The 16,321-nt window shown below is 43.7% G+C and overlaps 1 protein-coding gene across 1 annotated transcript in view; it reads right to left on the bottom strand.

Moving 5' to 3' along the window:
* The window catches only part of EPAS1 (endothelial PAS domain protein 1), a 207,408-nt gene that overhangs the window by 15,991 nt on the left and 175,096 nt on the right, over positions 1-16,321 (bottom strand). The window contains exons 9-13 of the mRNA XM_063918383.1: positions 11,387-11,592; positions 10,239-10,417; positions 4,954-5,067; positions 4,040-4,527; positions 1,815-1,938 (exon numbers count right to left, since the gene is read on the bottom strand). Of these exons, the coding sequence (XP_063774453.1) occupies positions 1,815-1,938; positions 4,040-4,527; positions 4,954-5,067; positions 10,239-10,417; positions 11,387-11,592 (1,111 nt within the window). The remainder of the gene's footprint in view (positions 1-1,814; positions 1,939-4,039; positions 4,528-4,953; positions 5,068-10,238; positions 10,418-11,386; positions 11,593-16,321) is intronic.

Below are 16,321 nucleotides of genomic sequence, written 5' to 3'. Positions count from 1 at the left end.
AATGGCATTAAAGGGAAAGTATGCCTTTTTGCAGATGACACAAAGGTATGCAACAGGGTAGACACACCAGGTGGGGTAAAACAAATGATTGAGGATCTAGGTAGACTAGAGGAATGGTCAAGAGTCTGGCAATTACAGTTTAATGCCAAAAAATGCAAAATCATGCACTTGGGTCTCAAAAATCCTAAAGCTAAATACAGTATTAATGGCACTATACTGGAAACTACTGAGGAGGAAAGGGATCTAGGAGTCACTATTTCAGATGACTTAAAAGCAGGTAAGCAATGTAACAAGGCAATGAGGAAGGCTAGTCAGATGCTTGGCTGCATTGGGAGGGGAATCAGCAGCAGAAAGAAAGAAGTAATAATGCCACTGTATAGGTCATTGGTACGGCCTCATCTAGAATACTGTATTCAGTTCTGGAGGCCATATCTTCAAAAGGATATTAATACATTAGAAACTGTACAAAGGAGGGCAACTAAAATGGTGCATGGCCTACATCACAAAACATACCCAGAAAGACTAAGAAATCTCAATATGTATAGTTTGGAGCAGAGAAGGGAAAGGGGGGACATGATAGAAACTTTCAAATATATGAAGGGTTTTAACAAAGTCCAGGAGGGAAACATTCTCCAAATGAAGAGAAGCAATAGGACACGAGGACATGCACTGAGACTGGAGGGGGGGAGGTTCAGGGGAAATTTGCGGAAAAATTATTTCACAGAAAGGGTAGTGGACAAGTGGAATAGCCTCCCATCAGAGGTGGTAGAGGCTAAGACAGTAGAGCAATTTAAACATGCATGGGATAGACATAAGGATATCCTTACAAAGAAATAAGGATCAAATAAGGTTAGTGTTAAAAAATAATATAAAAAAAAATAAGGGGCAGACTAGATGGGCCAAGTGGTTCTTATCTGCCGACAAATTCTATGTTTCTATGTTTCTATGAGGACGCACAATGAGACTGTGCTGATTAATTTGATATATGTCAATTCTGTATCTGTGTGCAACTGAGTCTCTAAATCTGTATAAGAAGTGCTACAATGTAGAAGCCACAGCATTTTTTCAATACAAGTTCTGTTCTACAGACTCAGTCACACACAATGGGGGTCATTCCGAGTTGTTCGCTCGGTAAAAATCTTCGCATCGCAGCGATTTTCCGCTTAATGCGCATGCGCAATGTCCGCACTGCGACTGCGCCAAGTAAATTTGCTATGCACTTAGGAATTTTACTCACGGCTTTTTCTTCGTTCTGGCGATCGTAATGTGATTGACAGGAAATGGGTGTTACTGGGCGGAAACAGGCCGTTTTATGGGCGTGTGGAAAAAAACGCTACCGTTTCCGGAAAAAACGCAGGAGTGGCCGGAGAAACGGGGGAGTGTCTGGGCGAACGCTGGGTGTGTTTGTGACGTCAAGCCAGGAACGACAAGCACTGAACTGATCGCAGAAGCCGAGAAAGTGTGGAGCTACTCAGAAACTGCTACGAGGTGTGTAATCGCAATATTGCGAATACATCGTTCGCAATTTTAAGATGCTAAGATTCACTCCCAGTAGGCGGCGGCTTAGCATGAGCAAATCTGCTAAAATCCGCTTGCGAGCGAACAACTCGGAATGACCCCCCATATACAAGTGTCATATATCACATTAATCAGCACAGTCTCCTTGTCCTTCTGAGTCACATTGCGTTCTGATTAACACTCACATTTGGCAAAAAAAGATGCCACAGTGTGTGTGTGTGTGTGTGTGTGTGTGTGTGTGTGTGTGTGTGTGTGTGTGTGTGTGTGTGTGTGTGTGTGTATCTAAAACGTCATACCACATTGAGATGCGGAAAGCTCTGGTCCCCGTAGTCCTGTTGCCGCTTTCTCTTTATGCTATTGCAGAAAAAGTTCTCATTGGGGTGTATTTCCTTTTCTCGTTGCCCAAAACTGTCAAGTGACCTGAGAAAAAGATTTCCATTACTTTGTTTATATTCTACCAAGATATTAAAGTTAAGTAGATAGAGTTTATAGCTATACAACTACAGTAGTAGCTATGTAATGTTACGGAGTGTAGAGAATGTATTGTAATGGGACTGATGTGCTGTATAATACACTGCATAAAATGTTGGTGCTAAGTAAATAAAAATGAATAAGTAATAACAAATTCAATAGCCATTACATAGGTGTGAAATAGAAAAATCAGTGTGGACAGTGTGTTCTAAGATTTACAGGATACTGGTGTACATCAAGGTATTTCTAATATGTATTCTAGCACAACATCTAATAAAACAGTAAAATAACACAATAATGTAAATGGGATATCCCAATAATAAGTAAGAGGCACCTTACATACTGGATGTAATAATAGTAGATATCATTATACCATCAGTCATCAAGCTACAACATAGATCTGGAGAAGAAGTGATGTAATAACCCTTACCCAGAAAGGGAAATTGTCACAAAGGATAAATGGACATGATAGATAGATATGAATATGATAGCTAGATAATAAATTGATAGATATTATAAACAAACAGATAGATAGATAGATAGATAGATAGATAGATAGATAGATAGATAGATAGATAGATAGATACTATGGGCTTGATTCTGAGTAAGTCACATCTGCAAATGCTAATTTGTTCACCTTGCTGACAAGCTATTGCTAACTGCAAGTATCCGCCTGTCTGTGCTGACTGTCCATCCATCTTCATGCGGTTTTTCCGTCTACAGCCACCATACGTAGGGGTAAATTTACTATGGTGGGAGTTTTTATTTAGAACTTGTGATGTTGCCCATACCAACTAATCAAATTCTATCTATTATCTTCTAAATACATGTGAAGTAGAATCGGATTAGTTGCTATGAGCGACATCACCAAATTTACCCCATAGTATCTAGATTTATAACCACCCCACGCTGGATGGAAAAGATCTATCCTCAATCTCCCTCTGCATGCTCCAAATGAGCATGGGAATCGGCCTACACGCCCACAAGACAAATCTGCTCCATGCACCCCCCTCCCAGAGATGCCTATTTCATGCAACGAGAGATCTCTCAGCCGACGGATCAATACGTTTGCACTTTCAGCTTCCACCTGTATACATATACACTACAGTATATGCTAGTGCGCATACACAGTCTGCAATTGCTTTCTGCGGCGCATGCGCAGTTTGTAGATATAGACGTGAGATCCATCTGCATTTGGAGTTGCGTATGACACAGAACCAGGCCCTATGGCCCAAATGTATTAAGCTTTAACAAGAGACAAAGTGGAGATGGATAAAGAGATAAAGTACCAGCCAATCAACTTCCTTACTGCCATGTTACAGGCTGGGTTTGGAAAATGACCGTTAGGAGATGAGTGGTTGGTACATTGGGGATAATTCAGACCTGATCGCTGCTGTGCGTTTTCGCACAGCAGCGATCAGGTCTGAACTGCGCATGCGCCGGCCACTGCGCATGCCAGACAGCTGACGGCTGTCTTAGCCCTGCAATCGCCTCTGCCTGATTGACAGGCAGAGGATGGAGGGGGCGGGCCGGCGCCATTTGGTCGCTGTTTATGGGGCACGGTCCGGGCAACGCAGGCGTGCCCGGATTGTTGGGGGGGGGGTGGGACGCGGCAGCTGCGTGACGTCACATGCAGCCGATGCGACCCGGGCAGCGACGAGTAGCTCCCTGCCAGTGCGTAGGCTGTGCTGGCTGGGAGCTACTCTTTCAGTACAAAAGCATCGCCGCCGTGCAATACTTCTGTACTTGTGATTAGGGGGTCGGGCCTGTCATGCGGGGCGGACTAGCCCTGTGCTGGGCGTCCCCCTGCATGTCTAACGACTGATCGTAGATGTGCTAAATTTAGCACATCTACGATCAGGTCTGAATTAGGACCTTTATCTTTCTTACTCCATCTCCACTTTATCTCTTTTTAAAGCTTAGTACATTTGGGCCTCTATGAGATGTAAATATGTCCATTTAGAAGGATACTATAGACAAGACGAACAAACTGATATTTCACAAAGAGATAGATGTGAGCTACACAGTAACTCCACTTCGCTCTTCTCACCTTTGCTTATATAATGACATGCTGTGCAAATGCATTGGGTGTCCTAAAGCCGAGTTGGTTGGAGACTCGGGATACGGATTCATTGATCTCCAATTCGTTGGCATATAAGGGACAGGTGGGTCTGGAGGCCACTGTGTATTAGGCCGGCCACCTATTGAAGACAGTGGAGTACTAGCACCAGTATGGTACGCCAATAATGGAGGAGTCTTCTTCTCACCATTAAAAAGCCTGATGGGCAGAGAATCCTGATTAGGATCACTGTCTTTAGCTGCCATTGGTGGACAAAAATTACGGTGAAGGCACTGGTTCTGAGGAGGGGGAGCACCGGACTGGAAGAGTGCATTCATGCTACTTAAGTTCTGCTGGGGAAGTTGAGCACTGTCACCGAGGGGACATTCATCTTGGCATATGGGATTTAACTGGAAGTCTTCACCATCCATCGGAATGTAAGGAGCAAGCGTTTCAAGATCAAGCTCATTAAAGTCATTCTATGGAAATAAAAAAGAACAAACCAGTTAGTTAACTAAATTGTGTGCATCCGATGGATGTTTTGTACAGATGTGGTGTTAGATTGAAGCACACACCTGAATAGAGATCACCAGGTTACACCATATAGACTGGCTTGGTCTTTCCAGGTCATCTACAGAATGTAAGTTTGCGAGTGGGGCCCTCTTACCTCTTTGTCTGTCTGTTATTACCCAGTCTTGTCTTATTTTGTTCCCAAATGCAAAGCCCAACAGAATACGCTGCCGCTATATAAATAACTGTTACTAATAATAATCTCTATAAGTTCTGTGTGTGCAACACAATCGCTGTTCCTGAACCTGTTGAACCGCCTTCTTAGGCACTGTCTACCACACAGCGAACAACCAAATTACTTTAAGTAGCAGAAACATTTGTCATAATCAACATACCTGTGTAGTATTACATTTATTCTTTGCCTCTGTATCCATAGCAAAAAGCTTTTCAATCAGCTCAATCTTGAGATCTTCCTCCAGAGTAGTGTAATATTCGTCTGGGCTTCTTGGCTGGTATAAGGAAGGAGAGAGTTGGAAATGAAATGGCAGCCAAACAAAACTAAATAATAATAATTGTGAGTCAAACTGGCAGTAAGATCAATTCATTAAATTCATTGAAGTCATTACTCCCTTAACTATTACGTGTTCAGTCTTATTTATCTATGAATAGTGAAAACTAGAACTATGGGTGTCTAGATTGTTTTAAACTTTTGGTTCTTACAGTCAAATGTTATAACCAAATAAGCAAAACCAATATTTTTTAAAACAGGAATCTGTCCAGATATTTTTAAACACCAAGGATCTGATGCTGAGTGAGTACTCCGCCAGTGAGCATAGCGTGTTTTGTGTGGTGCTGAGTGAGTACTCAGCCAGTGAGCATAGCGTGTTTTGTGTGGTGCTGAGTGAGTACTCCGCCAGTGAGCATAGCATGTTTGTGTGGTGCTGGGAGAGTAATCCGCCAGTGAGCATAGTGTGTTTTGTGTGAGCATAGCGTGTTTTGTGTGGTGTCGAGAGAGTACTCCGCTAGTGAGCATAGCGTGTTTTGTGTGGTGCTGAGAGAGTACTCCGCCACTGAGCATAGCGTGTTTTGTGTGATGCTGAGTGAGTACTCAGCCAGTGAGCATAGCATGTTTGTGTGGTGCTGAGAGAGTAATCCGCCAGTGAGCATAGTGTGTTTTGTGTGAGCATAGCGTGTTTTGTGTGGTGCCGAGAGAGTACTCCGCCAGTGAGCATAGCGTGTTTTGTGTGGTGCTGAGTGAGTACTCCGCCAGTGAGCATAGCATGTTTGTGTGGTGCTGAGAGAGTAATCCGCCAGTGAGCATAGTGTGTTTTGTGTGAGCATAGCGTGTTTTGTGTGGTGCCGAGAGAGTACTCCGCCAGTGAGCATAGTGTGTTTTGTGTGGTGCTGAGTAAGTACTCAGCCAGTGAGCATAGCATGTTTGTGTGGTGCTGAGAGAGTAATCCGCCAGTGAGCATAGTGTGTTTTGTGTGAGCATAGCGTGTTTGTGTGGTGCCGAGAGAGTACTCCGCCAGTGAGCATAGCGTGTTTTGCGTGGTGCTGAGAGAGTACTCAGCCAGTGAGCATAGCGTGTTTTGTGTGGTGCTGAGTGAGTACTCCGCCAGTGAGCATAGCATGTTTGTGTGGTGCTGAGAGAGTAATCCGCCAGTGAGCATAGTGTGTTTTGTGTGAGCATAGCGTGTTTTGTGTGGTGTCGAGAGAGTACTCCGCCAGTGAGCATAGCGTGTTTTGTGTGGTGCTGAGTGAGTACTCCACCAGTGAGCATAGCATGTTTGTGTGGTGCTGAGAGAGTAATCCGCCAGTGAGCATAGTGTGTTTTGTGTGAGCATAGCGTGTTTTGTGTGGTGCCGAGAGAGTACTCTGCCAGTGAGCATAGCGTGTTTTGTGTGGTGCTGAGTAAGTACTCAGCCAGTGAACATAGCATGTTTGTGTGGTGCTGAGAGAGTAATCCGCCAGTGAGCATAGTGTGTTTTGTGTGAGCATAGCGTATTTTGTGTGGTGCTGAGAGAGTACTCCGCCAATGAGCATAGCGTGTTTTGTGTGATGCTGAGTGAGTACTCAGCCAGTGAGCATAGCATGTTTGTGTGGTGCTGAGAGAGTAATCCGCCAGTGAGCATAGTGTGTTTTGTGTGAGAATAGCGTGTTTTGTGTGGTGCCGAGAGAGTACTCCGCCAGTGAGCATAGCGTGTTTTGTGTGGTGCTGAGAGAGTACTCAGCCAGTGAGCATAGCGTGTTTTGTGTGGTGCTGAGTGAGTACTCAGCTAGTGAGCATAGCGTGTTTTGTGTGGTGCTGAGTGAGTACTCCGCCAGTGAGCATAGCATGTTTGTGTGGTGCTGAGAGAGTAATCCGCCAGTGAGCATAGTGTGTTTTGTGTGAGCATAGCGTGTTTTGTGTGGTGCCGAGAGAGTACTCCGCCAGTGAGCATAGCATGTTTTGTGTGGTGCTGAGAGAGTACTCCGCCAGTGAGCATAGCGTGTTTTGTGTGATGCTGAGTGAGTACTCAGCCAGTGAGCATAGCATGTTTGTGTGGTGCTGAGAGAGTAATCCGCCAGTGAGCATAGTGTGTTTTGTGTGAGCATAGCGTGTTTTGTGTGGTGCAGAGAGAGTACTCCGCCAGTGAGCATAGCGTGTTTTGTGTGGTGCTGAGAGAGTACTCAGCCAGTGAGCAAAGCGTGTTTTGTGTGGTGCTGAGTGAGTACTCCGCCAGTGAGCATAGCATGTTTGTGTGGTGCTGAGTGAGTACTCCGCCAGTGAGCATAGCATGTTTGTGTGGTGCTGAGAGAGTAATCCGCCAGTGAGCATAGTGTGTTTTGTGTGAGCATAGCGTGTTTTGTGTGGTGCCGAGAGAGTACTCCGCCAGTGAGCATAGCGTGTTTTGTGTGGTGCTGAGTAAGTACTCAGCCAGTGAGCATAGCATGTTTGTGTGGTGCTGAGAGAGTAATCCGCCAGTGAGCATAGTGTGTTTTGTGTGAGCATAGCGTGTTTTGTGTGGTGCCGAGAGAGTACTCCGCCAGTGAGCCTAGCGTGTTTTGTGTGGTGCTGAGAGAGTACTCAGCCAGTGAGCAAAGCATGTTTTGTGTGGTGCTGAGTGAGTACTCCGCCAGTGAGCATAGCATGTTTGTGTGGTGCTGAGAGAGTAATCCGCCAGTGAGCATAGTGTGTTTTGTGTGAGCATAGCATGTTTTGTGTGGTGCCGAGAGAGTACTCCGCCAGTGAGCATAGCGTGTTTTGTGTGGTGCTGAGTAAGTACTCAGCCAGTGAGCATAGCATGTTTGTGTGGTGCTGAGAGAGTAATCCGCCAGTGAGCATAGTGTGTTTTGTGTGAGCATAGCGTGTTTTGTGTGGTGCCGAGAGAGTACTCAGCCAGTGAGCATAGCGTGTTTTGTGTGGTGCCGAGTGAGTACTCAGCCAGTGAGCATAGCATGTTTGTGTGGTGCTGAGAGAGTAATCCGCCAGTGAGCATAGTGTGTTTTGTGTGAGCATAGCGTGTTTTTTGTGGTGCTGAGAGAGTACTCCGCCAGTGAGCATAGCGTGTTTTGTGTGGTGCTGAAAGAGTACTCAGCCAGTGAGCATAGCGTGTTTTGTGTGGTGCTGAGTGAGTACTCAGCCAGTGAGCATAGCGTTTTTTGTGTGGTGCTGAGAGAGTAATCCGCCAGTGAGCATAGTGTGTTTGTGTGGTGTTGAGAGAGTACTCGGCCAATGAGCATAGCGTGTTTTGTGTGGTGCCGAGAGAGTACTCAGCCAGTGAGCAAAGCATGTTTGTGTGATGCTGAGTGAGTACTCAGCCAGTGAGCATAGCGTGTTTTGTGTGGTGCTGAGTGAGTACTCCGCCAGTGAGCACACTATGTTGTGTGTGGTGCTGAGTGAGTACTCCGCCAGTGAGCATAGCGTGTTTGTGTGAAATCTCCATGCATATGCTCTGAATAGCGGCCATACGTTTTCCGGGTTGCTCCTGGAGAGGCACGTTGGTGCAATTAGGAACAGATGCAGACTGCGAAGACAAAGGCGCATATACATCTGAGAAAATCATAGTATTTGTAGGTTGCAAGGGGCAAATAGTAGAAGATGATGATGATGATAATGATGCGAGAACCATTTGTGATTGGCTGTTTAAGAAAGCTCTGCTGACAGTGATTGGTGACTTCTTCATCGCTTGGGCACATATTATGCTGTGTACATGTTCAAGCAAAACAGTGTTTATATAAATGGGCACAAGTGGATCATAGTGTATGTGACATGTGTCTGGCATAAATCAGATGCATACGCTACAGATGCCAACAAGCATGCATCTTAATATAGTTGGTGGCAGCAGCCCTTAAATCCTTCCATAGTCTAGTTGATATGTAGTGTTTCTGATACACATGCTCTGTATTGCATTGCTGCTGATAAAGACTGAAGCTGGCCACAAATGAGCAGATCTGGTTAGCCTATCTGATGGGTTTTCAACAAATTTGGCCTAAAATTCCATCGGGAGTGATATTTGCTAGAAATCTTGAATGGCCAATGGTCCGCAGCGGTCACATGCCCTGCTGGAGAATAGCCACTCACCTAATACATAATGCTGTGGGGTGGGTGCTGATACATGTACTATAGTACATTCAGATAGTGTTGATGAATCATCTGGCATGAGTACCATGTATAACAAAAACTCTTTAGAATTTTTAGGGCCAGTTGTAACATAGTAATAACAGCAACAACAACAACATAACAGCAGAGAACCATCCCTGTAGCTCAGTCCTGATTGATGTAATTCAGGGGTGGGGACTGTACAGAACACAGAGTACTTAGTCACAGGTACATTCACAAGCATGGCTCTCCTGCCAAAAATGATTTTAACCTGTTCACCTTGATCCATTTAATTGCCAGCGAAATACCTAAAGACTATGGAGAAAATCTCTGGAATCAGGAGTGTGCTTTAGGCAGGCTTCCCAAAATGTGTCAGCACTACATCTGGAAGGACGCGTCTCAGACAGTGTTTTGGAGGCTACATATCACCTTCCGATATGTATGTAAGTCATGTTCTTGGTGGTCTAGGGTCTTAATCCAACTACAGGTTGAGTATCCTTTATCCAAAATTCAAAATCACACATTTTTGGTTCCCCTACTGAGATAATGACACTTATATATGTATATTATATTATATAGCTATATATCTATATATACACATCATATATAATATACATGTCATTATCTCAGTAGGGAACCCAAAAATGTGTGATTTTGAATTTTGGATAAGGGATACTCAACCTGTATTTTAATATTTACTCCATGACTCTTATGCGGGCCAAACCACTGAGCCACAATCACCCGTGAAGCTGATCAAAGACACAGATTGGCAGACACTGATAATTGTCGATCCATTGGTAAATTTGCAAAAATACAGCATGTTAGAAATCCTTGACTCGCTGATACTGATAATTTTTTTATCTGGAATTGGCAAATTGGATTTCCCTGATCCTCCGACCCAGGCATCGGGAGAACTGGGAATTGCCCTAACAGCTGCCTGATGTATGGGCTCCATTATTACATATTGTTTCAAATCTTTCTATTCAGTTTTTTTTACCAAAATTGTAATTATTGTTCTTAAAAACAACTATTATTGTAACTAGATCGTGAAGATAAGAATACATCTTTGGATGCTTAATATGAGTCATTTCTTACCGAAGAGCAACTGCTGTTACTGCTAGCACTGGGTGTAGCACTTCCATTAGCCGCCTGCGGTGATTTGAAGGACGGAGGGTTAATATCAGCCTTGTGGTTCTGGACTTCCAATGGCCAGCTGCTTGGGCTTGCCTTTGCACCACTGTTATAAGTTGATGGTTCCTCATAAGTCGGAGCACCTGCAAAAATGTGTAATATTGTTCAGGCAATGACATATGCTAACTTTACCCAGGTGAAGAATTTGCAGCCAAACAAACCATGTTGCACTGCAAGGGGGGAAAATACTGCATATGCCTGTATGCTGAATACACATACAGGCCAGCTTTGTTTATGCACTTGCATTACTGTAATCCACCCCTCTTGCAGCAAAAAATGGTCTTTCCAGGTGCATAATTTGCAGTTTTGAAAAGTCGGTTGGGTGTCTGTTTTTTCCTGTGTATTAGATAGGAAAAAACAGACACCAAACTGACTTTTCAAAGATTTGAATTCCCCCCAAAGTGTCTGTCACAAATTCATAACCATTACAAGACAGAATGTAGTTTTCATATAACCAACTGCAACAGTAATGGAAGTAGCACTGAAAGAAAACGAGACAGCATTGAGGGCACTGGGCCTTATTTAGGTTTGTTCACAAACTATAAAAGCACACTAATGGGCTAAACCATGTTGCACTGCAGGTGGGGCAGATGTAACATGTGCAGAGAGAGTTAGGTTTGGGTGGGGTGTGTTCAAACTGAAATCTAAATTGTGTATTTACCCTGCACAGAAACAATATAACCCACCCAAATCTAAATCTCTGCACGTTATATCTACCCCATCTGCAGTGCAACTTGATTTTGCCCATTAGAGTGCTTTTTTTGGTTTCCTAACAAACATGAATAACCCCCCATTATTTACTGTGAACTCACAGACACATACTGTATCGCTAGGAAGGCAATTTAAATACTGGTCCCATACTGTGTCATATACTGAGCACCACAAAGAAAATAATGTGGAATTTTAACTAGAAATATATTTTTTTCTTTTGAAGTTACACTTTTTTTCATTTTAAAAAGTTAAGTGTAATAATAATAATAATAATAATAATAATAATAATACTACAACAAGGTGCTAGCTTACAACAAGAAGGTTGGACTAAATCTACTAACCAAAGTCCAAGGAGATGATTTCATCTCCTGCGGTGGGAGCAAGCTGTGCCAGCTCCTCCGGCTCCTCCTTAAGCTTGGCAAACAAGTAGTCGCTCGTCTTATCGGGGACGGCACTGCTGAAGACGGAGCTCATGGTCATCTGCTGTGGTTTGAACAGAGACTCTGTTTGGTCCATGGAAAATACAACATCGTCCTTCTCAATTTCACTGAAGAGAAAGAACAAACACCGTATAAAAAAGACCTGATCATAGTAATATAGTAACACAGTAACTAAGGTTGAAAAAAGACAATTGACCATCGAGTTCAACCTATTTGTGGTCTCCTATGCAGTCTTATAGGACTAGTTATTTTTATGTTCGGACTAGTTAAATTAACTATAATGCGTGCCTACGCATCATAACCCTGAATATCTTTATCCAATAAGAATTTATCTAACCCATTCTTAAAGGTGTTGACTGAGTCCGCTGTTACTACTCTCTCAGGCAGGGAATTCCAAACACATATTATCCTTACTGTGAAAAAACCTTTTCGCCTCAATGTGCGGAAACTCCTCTCCTCTAACGTAAGCGAGTGACCACGTGTTCTCTGTGCTGATCTTATAGAAAACATGTCTCGTCTAATAGACAGGAAAAAACAGACCAACCGACTTCTCAAACATTTGAATTCCCCCCTAAGAATTTAAAAAAAAAAAAAAATATCTCTAGCTATACCCCCACCATAGTACAATGGTGCTCTGGGGTGGCACTTGAGAGAGAGGGGGAGATTCAAATGTTTGAAAAGTCAGTTGGGAGTCTGTTTTTTCATATCTAACAGACAGGAAAAAATAGACTCCCAACTGACTTTTCAAACATTTGAATCTCCCCCATAGAGAGAGTCACCGACACCACCCCTAACTTTCAGCCACCCTAGTGGCTGCATCCTCTTCTAAAGTGAAGCTCTGCCACTGGGCGAAACATGCCTCACTATACTGCTTGAACTGCTTTGAGAAACAGACACTCAGTAGCACCTTCATCCAAGTACTGCTTTCTTCAACTATATGTGCTCGACAAAATAATCAGCATTCCGAAACATACTATGAAAAAATGTTTACCAAGTCACTCTGGTAGAATAATTTATATGCTAATAATCTGGAAAACATTTACAGATAGACAGATGCTACTACATGGACATGATATAGAGATGCAGAGTAAATCAGGCATATGTAGCTCACAAACCGTCTACACGGACAGGCTGTACACTCAGAGCCATCCTCTGTCTATCCTCTGACATCTCCACCATCATTATGGGCGATTTCAATATCTCTATTTGACAGTCCACAATCTCCACATGCCTCTAAACTACTCTCTCTAACCTCCTCTCTTGGCCTCTCCCAATGGACTGACTCCCATACTCATCAGGAGGGCCACTGCCACTGCCTTGATCTCGTATTCACCAGACTATGTGGGTAACTCGAAGTTGATCGCAGCAGGAATTTTTTTAGCAGTTGGGCAAAACCATGTGCACTGCAGGGGGGCAGATATAACATTTGCAGAGAGAGTTAGATTTATTTTGTTTCTGTGGAGGGTAAATACTGGCTGCTTTACTTTTACACTGCAATTTAGATTGCAGATTTAACTCACCACACCCAAATCTATCTCTCTCTGCACATGTTATATCTGCCCCCCTGCACTGCACATGGTTTTGCCCAACTGCAAAAAAATTTCCTGCTGCGATCAACTTATGCTCTGTTTCTGAACTAACACTCCTTTCCCTCTCTCAGACCACAGCCTTATCACCTGCATGCTCTACTCCATTACTTCAAACTCAATGTCCCTGAAGTCTACAAAGACGTCTCTAACCCGCAGAAATATTAACGCTATTAATTTTCAACAACCTCTCTGTAACCACTGCTCTCACCAATTTCTACATTCACCTCTCCTGAGAATGCTGTGTCACACCTTTACAAAACTCTAGAAACAGCACTTGATGAAGTGGCTCCAGCTACCCATCACACTCCACGTAGACTAAGATGTCAACCGTGGCACTCTAAATACACTAGACACCTACAAAAACTCTGACGTAAAGTAGAACGCCAGTGGCGTAAATCTCGTAGTTCAAGTGACTTTCTCACATATAAGACCACCTACCACTCTTATCGTAATGCTCTGGACACTGCCAAACATATTATCAATCTCTCATCTCTGTTCAAGCCTCTAACCCCAAGCGACTTTTTAATACATTTAAATCACTTCTTGTCCCTCCCTCACCCAACCCACCAGTCACTGTCAGTCCGCAAGATCTTGCTTCCTATTTCAAGGACAAGATTGACAAGATCCGAAATGAAATGGTATGCTCTTCCACAGCAAGTGACCTGCTCAATTCCCTGCCTGAACCCTCTAACACCTTCTCTTCCTTTGATCCTACAAATGAAGATGAAGTATCTGCACTCTTTTCATCTGCCTACTCTAATACCTCTCCCCTTGACTCTATACCCTCAGAAATTAGTAAAGCTCTGTCTGCTGTGCTCATCCCAACCTTAACGAAAATCTGTAATTTCTCTCTGTCTACTGGTATCTTTCCTTCTCTATACAAGCATGCAGTGATTACTCCCATTCTGAAAAAACAAAACTCTGACCCAAACTCTCTCTCTAACTACCGTCCCATCTCTCAGCTCCCATGCCCCTCCAAGCTACTTGAGAGACTTGCCTACACTCGCCTCACACACTTTCTTAACTCACACAGCCTATTGGACCCACTTCAGTCAGGATTTCGTGCCCAACACTCCACAGAGACAGCACTGACTAAGGTAGTGAATGATTTGGTCACTGCTAAATCTAAAGGACATTACTCTCTACTTATTCTCCTTGATCTCTCTGCTGCTTTTGACACTGTTGACCACTCACTTCTCATACAAACATTACAATCCCTAGGTATTCAGGACACAGCCCTTTCTTGGTTCTCATCCTACCTATCTAATCGCTCCTTCAGTGTTCGTTTCTCTGATTCCACCTCCTCTTCGCTACCTCTCTCAGTTGGAGTACCGCAAGGTTCAGTCTTAGGTCCTCTGCTTTTCTCTATCTATACCACATCTCTTGGCAAACTAATCAACTCTTTCGGATTTCAGTACCATCTGTATGCGGATGATGCTCAAATCTACCTATCCTCCCCTGATTTGTCACCATCTGTATTGGGCCGTGTCACTGAATGCCTTTCTGCCATTTCATCTTGGATGACATCTCGCCACCTCAAACTTAATATTTCCAAAACAGAATTAATTATATTTCCACCGGCCAATAGTAGTTTCCAACCTGATATCTCTATCACTGTTGAGAACTCGGCAATCATCCCTACCCCACAAGCTCGCTGCCTAGGTGTCATTCTTGAACTGTCCTTTGTTCCCTACATTCAATCTGTCTCAAGATCATGTTACATACATCTAAGAAACATATCCAAAATACGACCATATCTTACACAAGACACAGCAAAAACTCTAATCCATGCTCTCATTATCTCCCGCACTGATTATTGTAATAGTCTCCTGACTGGTCTACCCAAACATAGGCTCTCACCACTACAATCCATTTTGAATGCAGCTGCGAGGCTAATCTTCCTCGCTAGACGTTCATCGTCTGCAGAGCCGCTCTGTTAGTCCCTCCATTGGTTGCCGGTATTCTACCGTATTAAATATAAAATACTTTTACTGACATACAAGGCTATTAACCAAACTGCACCAACATGCATCTCTTAAGTCATCTCAAAATATCTCCCTACCCAACCTCTCCGCTCTGCACAAGTTCTACGTCTTGAAATGATAATGGTACACCAGCTACATCAACCGTGACCTCAGGTTCACTTCCAAGGCTAGCAATCAACTTCACTGGCGGCAGACTACAGGTGTGGCCCAACCCCTATTGTGTATTGGGACCCTCCCGCAGAGCACTGGCAGCTACAATATGTGAGGGGGGGTAGCTGAGAATTTTCAAAGGTCTGCCAATCTCTCCTTGGTAGGTACCTCCTTGTTTCCCCTGCATGTGGCTCGTAATTCCTCCTAGGTGGTCCCTGATCCCAATTATGTGAATTGTAGTGTGGTTCCTATACTGGTCTAGGGGGTCGGTATACGTTATGTGTCCCACTGCTCCTACAATCCTGGGCAAAATGTCCCTCCTTTTTACAAATGTAACCTATTCTAGGTCTTTTCCAAACAGCAGGGGTCTGGGATTTTGGCTGATGGAGTTTTGCTGTAAGAGCCTGTATACTTACTGTCATCAGCTCATCAGCTTATCCCCCTGTAACTCCCTGTGCTTACTGATGTTCCTACACGCATTACTTGTTCACACTCAAAATTACAGGACTTTACCTGGACTTCACCCACTCTGTGTAATGCCCTCCCACGCCCAATAAGACTCACCTCTAGTCTCCAAACCTTTAAACGTTCCCTGAAAACTCACCTCTTCAGACAAGCCTATCATATTCCAGACCCACCCACATAACCTTCAGTGCTTCCCTATCTAATTATATCCTCTCTGTACAGTATACATAACATCACATATTTTGTATTTCTTTACTATCACACCCTCCTGACACTTAGCCAACATTGCGGGGTATCATCATACAACCCATTAAGAACCTAGCAATCTGGTGGACCATTATGCAATAGGTAGCATCTATCCTTGTGTATCAATGCCCATTTCCCTATAGATTGTAAGCTTGCGAGCAGGGCCTTCCTACCTCTATGTCTGTCTGTTTTTACCCAGTTTTGTTCTATTACTGTTGTTCTAATTGTAAAGCGTAACAGAATATGCTGCGCTATATAAGAAACTGTTAATAAATAAATAATAAATAAATAAATAAATGTACGGGCACACCAGGCAGCTGCCCAGGGCCCTATGATTTAAGGGCTTTTGAGCAAGGGCAGGCTAGGCCAGGGGGCATCTAGCTGGGCTGGAGCAATCCACC

Source organism: Pseudophryne corroboree, chromosome 4 (assembly GCF_028390025.1).
Source record: "Pseudophryne corroboree isolate aPseCor3 chromosome 4, aPseCor3.hap2, whole genome shotgun sequence".
NCBI lineage: Eukaryota > Metazoa > Chordata > Amphibia > Anura > Myobatrachidae > Pseudophryne > Pseudophryne corroboree.
Note: the sequence above shows the minus strand (reverse complement) of the source record. Positions and strands in the feature narration are given on the sequence as shown.